This window comes from Haemorhous mexicanus, chromosome Z (genome assembly GCF_027477595.1).
Source record: "Haemorhous mexicanus isolate bHaeMex1 chromosome Z, bHaeMex1.pri, whole genome shotgun sequence".
NCBI classification, from domain to species: Eukaryota; Metazoa; Chordata; class Aves; order Passeriformes; family Fringillidae; genus Haemorhous; species Haemorhous mexicanus.
Genome location: NC_082381.1, coordinates 9,811,277 through 9,823,932, shown reverse-complemented (window position 1 = coordinate 9,823,932; position 12,656 = coordinate 9,811,277). Strand labels below are relative to the sequence as shown.

The window sequence follows — 12,656 nt, the reverse complement described above, 5'->3', positions numbered from 1 at the left end:
TTTCAAATTTCAGAGGCTAGAGACATGTCAGAGCAAATAATTGATATTTTTGCCCTGTTGCTACACTTGTTGATTTCTCCCAATAACATTGCTGAGGACAGGATATTTGATGAGATGATACCTCAGCCAGAATAAATCTTTGTATTTTTCTACATTACACTATTTCACTTCTTGTTTAACAATAGACAATTATTACACATTTTGTGAATGTTTCCATCATATCAGATGCTTTACTTGAATGTGTGACAGATTTGGTCTCTGAAATTCCCTTGGTTTTGAAGGGAATAAGATGGCTATTTTGAGGTTTCTTTATGTGTAAAGAAGTATTTTCACAGTAAATTAGTGTTTTGGTTTTGGGTTTTTTTCCCGTAAAAATAGAATCCTGTATTTGTATTATTAAATAAAATTATATATTATATTATTAAAATAATATATTATATTATTAAAAATAATGGTTTTAAACCGTGCTGTACTTACTCTGTTGGCAGTTTCTTCCCATAAATTCACCGGGACATTCACAGGAATAGTTGGCAACAAGATCTGTACAGATTCCACCATTCCTGCAGGGTTCAGCTTCACATTCATTCACATCTGCAGGAATCACAAAAAAGGATGCCAGGATTAGCAGAGAAATGGTAAAAGCAATATGCAGATGTTTAAAAGAACTGGGAAAATAAAAAAAGAGGGAAGTTGTATTATGTCCTGTTGTACAACGTAATTCAAAGTTTTGCTCAATGATTTCCACTGTAACTTCCAGATGATATCAGGGCCAAAACTTTGGCCTGAAAAAAACCCCAAAAAAAAAGAAAACCAAATTGTAGTAGTTCTAATGGAGCAATCAGTAGAGATTTTCAACTTCAAGGAATGTAGTTGCTTCTTTATCAACAGATGCCAGTTAAGAATGTGTCTCAGTTCATCTCAAATTCATTAAACATCTAATTGACAAGGCTGTTTAACCATCTAAAAAATTCCCTTTCTGTGAATGAGTTAGTGGGCAAATTGAAACTAATAACTCAATCTAGAAGCCAGCAAATTTCATTAAATTCAAAAGACAGAAAAGGTGGGTAATCTCACTTGAGTTCCTGTTTTTCAGTATACTTTGTCAAACTCTGCCAGAATAAAACTCCCTTGTGTTTTTCAATGTAGCAACCTGAAGTGTAATATCAGATTCCTTTTCTCAAATGTGACACAGAATTTTTCAGTCAACATTAAATTGGCAGGGGGATTATATTGAGGCATCATAATTGAAGTTCTCACTTTCCACATTTATATTTATTCTGCATGGACTGAAAATGTCGTATAGATTTTCTATGTTGTTCAAAAATGACTGCACCTCTGAAGTTAAATATTTTAAAAAGGTAGAGGATGTGGTAAATATGGTAGATGACATGGTAGATAATATGGGAAATCACTGGGAATTGAAGTCATGCTCCTTGCTGTTGTGTTGAATCTGCTTCTGTCCCCAAAAGGCAATTTTTTTTTTTTCTGCTGGTATCCACAAACTAAAGATGATGCTACAAAAATATCTAAATCTTATGCAATGTGGCTTTGCTCAGGAGAAGCAGAATTCAGTTCTGTCAACAAAGTTTCTTGATATTTGGTAGTTTAAGTATGTGACTTCTGTACTTTCAACCTGATTTTTTTTTCATTTTCATACAGGAATCTGTATTCAAAACATCAGCGTTTTATACAGTGGATAGGATAATCTTCCCATTGCTGTGAACAGAAATGCAGAGACAGGTCTTCAGTGAATAGGAAGACTAATTTCACTTGTTTGAACCAGAAAGTTTTCAGATTTTATGACAAAATTAATGATGGCAATGGATCCCTGGTCTTCTGTTTAACCCCTCATGTTTTTCTATTTCTCGCTTATAAAGATATTACATACTGGCATAATAAAACTTTAAAGTTAGCTGAATTTTTTCTATTAAAGATGAACAAGAGGAGTAACAGCTTAGAGTTCAAGAAATAAAACCTGCCAAGGGAAATGACCAAAGAGCAGACCCGTTCAGTTCTAAATTAAATTCTTTATATGTATTTATAAAATTTAACAAGGTTCTTCAGCTCCCTATTTGCCTTTTTAAGCAAAGCCCATTAACCTTACACTTTTATCAGGTTATTCATCATTTTAATACAGGCTAACACATTTGTGGGGGAAAAAAAAATCAAGGTCACTGTGAACTAAAAAACATTAAGTGAACATATGAACTATCTCCCACTATGCAGGTGGTAATTTATCCTCTTAAAAGCTTTTCTGTGTAAAGACAATATCTTCTCAAGATTTTTTTCCCCCCAATTTTACCATTCCTCTTGAAATAGGAGGAGAAAATGCATAGCTTTCCAGAATGTTTCATATTGTCTGTGTGGTGATGGAGAAAAAATAAACTGAGTTTGGAGCACCACATCCTTTTCACAAAATCCTCAAATTCCATCCCCATGGAGCAATCAGCAATGATCATAGCAGAAAGGTGGAATTTGTTAATTAATATCTTTGTTACTTGGCTTCCACAGTGATTTTTTCCAGTAATTTCAGAAGCTTGAGTCCCATCAGTTCAAACAAATCTGCCATATTTGATGAATGAATGAGGAAAGGTTGGTCATTGCATCACGTCTGATGTGTTTAGTTGAAAAGAAAATCAAATGAACCGTGTTAAAGAATAAAAAACATTCCTGAACATGGGTTAAATAATAACTTCTACAGAATTATATGTTTTCCCGTTATTATTTCATTTGACTGAACATGCAGATGAAGACTATTTAATTAAGGGTGGTTCCTATGAATTGTGGCGAGCTTATGTTCAAATTCCCAGCTGTGCCAATTCTGATACCACACTTTACACCAGCTGGTGTGTTCCTTCCTTCTGAAAAACATAAACTTTATTATTTTATCATAACCATAAGTAAATTTCACTAATAATTTTAAAATACCAAGGTTTCTTGAGAAGTTGCTCCTACAGGCAATAGAGACTTATGCAGAAAACTTTTTCTGTTATCAAATCCTAATTCTTTACCGACCACATAACCTACCTACATAAGAAGGATAAAGGGGGTTTTTTTGATGTAAATTAATAATGCACAGTAAATTCACTGCAGGATGCTCACAATTTTTCAGGTAAGGTTAGGTCTTAGCTTCAAGGCAGATCCTTTTGCTTTGCACTAAATAAAATACGAAGAGCTGGGTGCTGCCAGAGACATCTGAGTTCCTCACAGAGGGAGGTGGTAGAACTGATAAACACTGAGTGAAAAGGGCTCATCAAAAGACAGAGGGAAGGTCTGGATTTCGAGATAGTGTCCAGTTAGATAAAGAAACAACAAACAAACAAGCCACAATGAAGGAAATGAAAGAAAACCAAGAGGAACTGCAATACCCAACAAACATAAGAAGGCAAAGAAGAACAGAAATACTCCCAACCCAAACAAAACCACCCCAAAACCTTCCAACCTCAAAAACCCCAAATGCCTACACTCTCATGATTTCTCTGCTGAAGAGGGATTCTGAATTTCAAGGTGATGCAGGAACAGGGAAACTAACCATTTTCTGAAAACATATTGTTCCTTGGAAGAAATAGCTTGAAGGGCTGAGACAGCTGATTAAAAAGTAACAGTATGCTGCAGATGATTGAACTTAAATTTCCTATCTCCTAATATCAATCCATAATCACAAAGTTATTAAGCAGACTTCTGTTTGAAGCACAGTTGTTGTGCACCCTGGAACAAAACTACATTGTCCAAAACTAGGAAAGTAATAGACAACTTGGCTATGTCACACAGTGACTTGGAAAACCATCAAGGGGCAGATTGCTGTGCTTTTACCTTCCTTTGATGTATTATTTATATATATGTATAGGCATATATATACTTTTATACTCATCTAAGTATTTAACAAAACATTAATAAAAACTACTACTTGCAAATGTAATATAATTAAAAATGCCTAGGCCTCATTTTGGGTTTTACCTGTTAAATAGAGTCACACATATTTTCCTGAAAAATCACCCCCCCCATGAAATGGGTATTTAAATTATGCAGCTGTCATAATAAAAAAAATAACTCTTACATAAAGCCCTTCGAGTCCTTTAACAAGCTACTTGGTACAAACCTGATTTTTTTCTGAAGGAGGGACCAATAAGCTCAATTTAACTGCATTTCTTTTGGCCAACACACCTCGTGCTTTGCCTGTGAGTTCACACCAGTGTCTTGTTCCTGTCCCCTGCCTGTTTGCTCTTTTCACAGCCCAAATTCCTGGTTCCTGCCACCTGAGCCCTTATTTCTGGTCCAGGACTGCCTTTTGCCATTCAGGCTTCCTGAAGCTCTCTCCTGCTGACCAGAACATTCCTTCCTCATATTTTGGTTTTGTTCTCATTTTGGCTTCTGGATCACACTCAGGCTGCTCATCTCAGCCTTAAGTCATGTTCTAAAATCAGTCTTCTGTGGTGATAAAGTGGTTGGCCCATCAGAGAAACAGCAATTATGTTCAAGAGTCTTCACTGGAAGCTAACATGGCCTTTATTAGGAGAATTGATCAAACAAAATCCAGTTATCCTTTGCTAAAATTGCAAACATTTTTCTTTCCCATAACAAAGTCGATTTAGGACGAAACTTTGTACAATTTAGGAGCAAAAAAATCATCTAGCAATATCTGTTTCATAATTGGCTTCTGTGAAGACCCACAGCCATACACTTTGGATAAAGAGCAACTCCCAATCTGAGTCACTTCACACTGCCTCCTGTGCCCCAGGTTTCAATATTTTTAAAGAAAACCCAAAATACTTCCCCATACCATTTTGCTTCAAAATAAAACTGTTATATAGCTGACAATGTGTTCCAATATCTTTACTTTTGGAAGCTGGTATGATACAATGTGGACAAAAAGATAATATGGAATAATTAAGTTTTAATATCTTTAATTATCTTTGGGGTTTAAGCTAAGCTATTGAATTGCTTGATGTTCTTTATAGATTTTAAAAATGCATTCTAGGTATCTTTTCTTTATTGTATATTGATCCTGAATGATTAAATTACACAGGTCAATGCCATGTCAGTAAATTCACACAAAATGTATGATCTTGCTTGCAGAATTTTGTAGTAGCTTGTTATTGTTTAAGCTTGAGTTTTCAGATGGTCAAACTTTTTATTTATGGATTTCCTAGTATCATGACACTCTGCTTACACACTTTTTTTTTTTTTTTTATTTGCACCAAGTTGCACAATCCCCAAATATATTTAAGAAATACTAAATGGCAAAGCTCCATTGAAAAGAATGAAATTATACTGGTTTTATTTGGCAAATAATCTGCCTCATGAGAAACTGAAATTTAATAAAATTATCTTAACAGTGAGCTACTCTGTGATATGATAAAATTTGAAGGATTACAGCAATTCACATACAGAAAGACTCATCTTCCTTAAGAGTAGAACATTTTTGGTAAAATGTTTACCAAAAAAGATCCCAAATCAAAGCATTCTTCCTCATATTCCTACAGTTTATAGAAACTGTAAAGATCTCTTAAATTAGGTTAACTTGCTGGTTTGTTTTTTTTTTCTCTAGAAAACTAATAAATAAATAAGTAAATAAATTACCTAAACAAAATGAAAATGTATCAGAAAAAGCACAGGTGGATGACCTTCAATTTTTGGCAAAAGATACGGAATATATAAATAATTGGCATGATAAATATTTCTTTTAATGATCTTAATTAGAGGTTTAAGAAGGTCTCTAACATGTTCCAAATGAATGTTTGCTTATAATTTATGCAAACAGATAAACTGTAACTTCAGCTATAACTGATCCTTGACTTAATTAGGATTATGCAAAAACAAGCACTAGCACGTGTTTGGCTCAACACTGGTGTGAAACTTTTAAAAATAATGTGGCACATTCCCGTGAAATACAGGAATTTAGTATATATTATTAAATCTGAATTGGATGTATTAACATTCCACACAGGACAGGCATCTGTTAGAATTCAGAGGTTTTTATTGCTTTTCCAAAGGCAGTTTCCTGACCACAGAAGGCTCTCAAAACACTGTGCCAAGAGAACCTGCAGGAAACTTCAAGTGTTACGTGCCACGCTGAAGGGACTCACTATTCAGATATCCTTCTTATGTGATCTTCAGAAAGAGGGGAAAACTGCTGTGCACTGGAGACAAAAAAAGTACAGACCTCTTGCTCCTCCACCCTTGGGGTTAAACATTGTATTACCCCTGATCTCACAATTCCATAGAAAGTTTTCCAGCTCCTATATTTTTACAGGAGGAGGTAAATGCAATTTTTCTGTAATTATTCCTGTAATTATTCTGTATTAACTTTTTGTCCACACTATGTCACACCAGCTTTCAAAAGTAAAGATATTTGAACACATTGTCAGCTACATAGCAGTTTTATTTTGAAGCACAACTGTGTGGGGAAGTATTTTGGGTTTTCTTTAAAAATATTGAAAGCTGGGATAATCCACCACAGGGCTGTTTGTTAGGATTCTTCCTCAAAATTCACACAAATATTTTACATTATATTATCCCAGAGCTCCTGCCTAGAATTCCTTCAGAAACTGCTTCTTCAACCATTCTCACATTCTTTTTTCAAAGCAATTTTATCTCTTCTTGGGCTTCTTTAAAAATACTAGTTTACACATTTTAAAATATACTTCTGTAACTAGACTTCATTAAAAAAAAAAAAAGATATTTCATGCTACTTGGTAACAATCCAATGCTGTTTCCCTTCCTATTGGTTCTACAATATATCTAGGTCAACTTGTTTCAGGAAAATTGGAATATATTGTTAGATTCTCTTCATTTGGATTTGTAAAAATCCAGGCTCTGAGAAAATGAAAAGGTAAGACTATTTTTAAGTTTTATTTTAATTAATACCTTCTTAAATTTCATATGGTAAGTAAAATCCTTAATTTAGACAAAGCAGCATTTTTTATGATGACTTATTTCTTTCTCCACCACTTAATTTTTCCCCTTTTTCACCTGCAATTTACACTTCTGTTCAATATTATAGGTATAGTGATAGCAGTGAAATAAATAGAGGCTGTATTTAGAAATCCAGTTTAAAACTGATTTATTGTCCATAGCATTTTCCTACTTTTCTTTGCATTCCATTGTGGCACTTGCCTTATGCTACCCTCACTTAAAAAAAAATTCAGAATTAAATTTAAAGTTTTGAAGTTACTTCATTTCCATACAATAGTAACTACAATCACAGGTTTCAGAATGCTAGGATTAAATGTAAAACTAATGGAAAAATAATAATAATTTAAAAAATAATAAAGGGAAGGACACAATTAAGTGTATTCCAGAATACATTTCCACTTTAAATTGTCTACTTCAGAGGGATTAAAATAAGACAGGGCTCTACAAGAATTGTTGCCACAGTAGTGATATATCTTGTGCTGTTAACAAGATTTTTTTTTTTTGTATTTTTAGATACTTTTTCATCCCTATTTCAATTTTGAGAACTCTCATAAAATAGACCATGCAGTGAAATTATACTCTGCATAGGTACCTACTCTCTATTATGCAGAAAACTTATCTTTTCCTTATAGCCACTGAAAAGTTATTACAATGTTCTCTGTGGAGTCATACTTCTAACACTGGACTAGTCAGTATTTCTTGATCTTCTATTTACCTGTTTAAATGCCTATTTAATGGCTTTTCATCTGAGGTAATTTTAATCTAATGCAATTTTGCAATAGCCTAGCTGGGACGTTCTTTATTAGTTTTAAAGGAGTTGATACTTTAAAAGTTTTAATATGCATTGAAGCAGATTTTTCATTTTTAATTACTTTTAATGAATACTGGCATGAAAACCTTCATCCCATTAAGTAACTTACCATTTAATTTTACACTGTAGAAGTACATCTTCAGGGCAACTATTCCTGGCGTTTCCAATGAACCTTATTAAAATAATTGGCTATTTATATAACAAGCATTTGACAAATCATTTAAACTGTAGTTGAGGAAAAGAAAAAAAAAATCTTATTAAAAAGTGATTCAACTGGTGAATCATTTTTCATTACAAGCAACGCTCCAAAAACCTCAGCTTCAGGAGTAAGTGAAATTATGGAGCATTGGAGCAACTGGATGATTTGCTAGAAGAGTGTAGGTGGTCACGTGGCAATAAGTCCAATTATTTTCACAATAAGTTTTACCCCAAATTAGAAAATTAGCATTATTTCCCTTCATACATCCCAAAAAATTTTATCTCTTCAAAATGCCGTTGTTTATGCATTTCAGAACAGAGTGAGGGTAGGGTTGCAATGTTTTTACGTGAGCATAGCTATGGCCCAGGTTTCCAAAAATGTCACTAGACAAGTCCTGGAAGATACAAAGATGGATTTTCTAAAATGACAAAACCAGATGATTATGGTTTTTCCCCCCCACGTCTTTATTTGATACACACAGTGTGAAGGGTACTCATTTATGGCCAGTCTGTATAAATCTATTTAAACAATCAAAAATATTTGTTTGAGGCACTTGCATAAGTGCACTTTTATGTGCTACAAAGAGGTAACTTCAACTCTTTGCTGACAGTTTTCAAATTCAGACTCTTAGTTGTTCATAAATATATGTTTGTTTTACTGTTAATGGATCTAGTATTTCATCTACAACTGCAAGTAGGTGAATGTCACCAAGGAAAGAAACACTCAGCACCAATTCTGCCTTTTGGGCTGTGGTGATTTCCTTGCCTCCTCTGCAAAGGTGACAAGGAAGAGCCAATCTCCCTCCCCACAAAACATGCAGCAGTTCCACCACATCAGCAATGACTGTCTGGTTCAGAAAGAAAAATATTGTCTTCCAATGTGTACATAAAACATGTACCACGTACCAAGCTTATGGTGTGGGTGCTACAATTCCTGTAAAAATCTCTGCTTTTGCTGAGAAATGGGGGGCGGTTCTCTCTCTGCTATGAGCATTGACATAAACAAGTCAGAAATAAGCATTGTAGACTCCTAATTTCACATTTGGACAAAGGCTCTCTTTGCCTTGCACTCTTTTCCTAATTCTGGTGTGTGTCTTCTGCAGAATTATTCTGAAGCTCCCTTAAGTATTTAGTGACAAAGAAATTGGAGAGGGTGAGAAGGGAGCAGATTAATTTCTCTTTAATGTACAGTGACAACTGCTGGTATGGAAAAGAATGTTGCTTTTAAGTAAACTGTAAAAACTGCATGAGAGTAATGTCTGTGTGCATAAACAGCTCTGCTAGGTAGGTGAAAGGATCACAGAGAATACATTTTCAGAGCCAGATGCCTCCTGACTGACTTGTGGGGAGGGCAAAAGAGATCTGACAATATTACAAAGGTTACCTATTATTTGGAGGTAAATAGCATTTAAAATACTCTTTTATGGTGCAATGCCTACACATCTGGACCAGGGAACATGAATTCACTGTAAATGTTTTGTTGTAACTGGGCAATTCCTGAACGTAATTCCTGAACTGGATTTATTGCAAATGTAGAGCTAGTGGTTTCTTTAAAAAAAACTTTTTAGAAAATCCTAGAATCCCAGAATGGTTTGGATTGGAAGGGCCCTTAAAGATATATAATTCCAACCACCTTCCACTATTCCAGGCTGCTCCAAGCCCTGTCCAGCCTGCCCTTGGACCCTTCCAGGCATCCAGGGGCAGCCACAATTAATGCCATTCATGTCCCTCTGCATGTTCCCATCTCCTCACTTCCCTTGGTGCAGCTGATTTGTGCACTTCCAGACAATCCTGGTGAGCTGATTCAAACAGAAGTCTGATGGGGATAAACTTCCAGTGAAGGTGGGCATCATTATTTTTTGGCAGAATCAGAGCTTCCCACCAGAGGACCAAACAAATCTCAAGCCAAAGCATGACTGACAGAAAGCCACGTGTGTCTCATGACATCAGACACTTAGCACATGATAACAAAAGGAAGATAAACAGGATTTTTTAATAGTTTTCAGTGTGCTTTGAGAAAAGCAAAGTATGCCTGCATTTGTAAAAAGCAAGGCCTTGCAGAATTTTATATGCAGTTTTGCAGCTGAGAACACGTCTGCACATCCCTACACAGGTCTCAGGCATGTTTTCTCTGTACAAATTCTAGAAATATCTGGGTGGACTGAATTTCCATTTGCCTACTGGAATGTTTCAGAGTAAATTTCCAGCATGTCAAATCCCAGGAATTTCAGACTGCTGGGCTATTTTCTTTTTGATTATTTTAATTTCATAGGGATCCAGTTCTTGTGGTCTCAGCCTGCTGTCACACAAAGCAAAACATGATAAGTAGAGACGATCAAGAGATTTTCTTTAAAAATAGACTCCTAACTCAAACTAAAACTCTTAGCCTGGTGATCTACAGAAATAATTGTATGTTACTTAAGAGTAAGTGCAGAATAAATGCAAACTACATTAATATTCTGGGTATTCATATGAAAATGTGACAGCACCATGGGTTTTGCTTGAGATATTTTAGGAATACAAAGGGATTAACTTGTGATGCAGACTGGTTTCTGCCATTAGACCAATTTATCATTACACTGAGCTTCAAGCACAAATACTGATTTTTCAAATTTTTCTTGCACATGCAATGAGTGTGATGCAATAACCTTCTCTCTCTCTGTACAATGTATGTTCCCAAAAGTGTACCCACATAAAAATACTGCTTATAGCTTCAAAAGAGTAGCTGGACTACTGAATGTTCTCCCGGATCTTCATTTTATGTTCTTTAACTTTTAACTTCTCACTGGGTCTGTAGTACCAAACAAACCCTGATAACTGAACATGCTTTCCTTCTTTCATTTTTCAGGAAAAATTGCCATGTAAATTTTTCAATTTCCCAACAATAAAGCCACTCATAAAATTTTCAGCTAGTTCAATGAGCAGTACAATATTTTATATAGTAATAGGGAACTGCACAGCCATGTGCCAGCATGAGTTCCAAATGCAAATACAATATTTTAATTCTGCATCCCTGACACACCTACACATACAGATGGCTGAGCACAGTAGCTCTTACAGAAGTAAAACAAAAAACCCAAGAAAAACATGTGATTTACAAAAATCACCCTTTTTTTTCCTTTTTTTCTAACAGCTGCTTCCAGACCACATCCCTGTGTGATGAAATTCTAACTGATAAAGTGCTCTCTCACTAAACTATCAGATTTAATTTCAAGATTTTATTTATTTGTTTATCTTCCTCACAGGAATATGCTGGTGTATCTGTTAGAAAGTTGCTGGTGCAACAAAGACTGAACACAGTTCTTCTTTTAAAATTTCAGGTGGCTGTGTTGACCCTAAACCATCACAGTGGCTGAAATTGACTTATGGGTTGCTTTATCTACCTAAATAGGCACAGAGGGTGGGAAAAAATAAAAGAAAATAGATGTTTTGTCCAGCCAAAGTTATCATGTGCTCTTTCTCTAACTATACACCTCTCTATTGTGGTTCATCAACTCTTCCCTGCGACTCAGTGCAACCTCAGTTTATTACAATATTTCTGTTATAAAAACAGGAATGTATGATGTAGACATTACAACGGGATAACTATTCTCAACTTTAGAGTGGACTTATTTCATTCAGTGCTTTTTATTTTTAATTCAAATATAAAGAGAAACTTGTTTGCATAAAACATCTCCATATGCTATATTTTTAATGCAGAACATGAACAAATTTAATCTCTTTTGCAATCAAACTGCAATTCCTGCATTTTTGGAACACTGATTTCTTTCCACCATCAAAAAAAAAAAAAAAAAAGAAAACAACCTAAACAAACTACTTCTTCAGAAAGACACTAATTAGGGGAAGACAGATTTACCCACCTACAAAAAAAAGTTTATAGTGGCTATTGACAGCATAAGTGACTTTTACACCATAGAAACACACATCTTCTTAAAAGCACCATTCATTATGTAATTCAGTCAGTGCCTAGATTGGAAGGAGCCCAACCCCTCTGTTTAACACTGCCATAAAACCCCAAAGCAATCAGGAAGATCTATTTCCTCCCCCTATGGCACCTTATGAAAGAAACTCAGCCATTACCAAGGCCTGCTTAAGAAAAGCATCAGCTCCATACCCAGTTCTGGTTAAAACAGGGAAAAAAAACAGGCAAACAAACAAAAACCCACAAAAACCAGAAAGAAATTTAACAACAAAATGCTGCATAAAGAATACAGAATGTAAGGATGTAAGGAACTTCTGACAAATAAACCTTACAGCTTTCTCTTTACTATAAATCACTGTTGCTGTAAAATACACTGAACAAAGAAGGTTTTGAGAAGGCCACTGAGAGACAATTTAAAAGTGCAAGAAAAACCAACACACTGCACAGAAAAGGCAACAAATTTAACTAGCTGCACAGGAAAAGTAAGAGGGCACATAACAAATGTCTGCAAAATAACAAGTGGTATACACAAGGCACTCAAAATCTGCTTTTCTCCCAGTATTGTAATAGACAAAGGATGAAACATTTAAAAGATGCTGAAAGACAGCAGGTCGGAAATTGAAAAGGGTTTTTTTTTCAGTATACAGCAAAATTAGACTTTGAAACTCAATGCTGTGTATGAGGAAATTGTTAAGATCAGTAACTCAACAAGAATAAAAAAGCTATTTGAATTGTGTATGGATAAAAAGAATAAACAATGCTATACAAGCAAATTCTAAGAAGAGTGAAACAAAATTGGTGGGGATATTT

General features: G+C 34.9%; 1 protein-coding gene across 1 annotated transcript in view; it reads right to left on the bottom strand.

The window, feature by feature from the left end:
- EDIL3 (EGF like repeats and discoidin domains 3) overlaps positions 1 to 12,656 on the bottom strand; it is a 235,402-nt gene that overhangs the window by 99,207 nt on the left and 123,539 nt on the right. Inside the window, exon 5 of the mRNA XM_059874141.1 lies at positions 478 to 591. Coding sequence (XP_059730124.1) covers positions 478 to 591 — 114 coding nt within the window. The remainder of the gene's footprint in view (positions 1 to 477; positions 592 to 12,656) is intronic.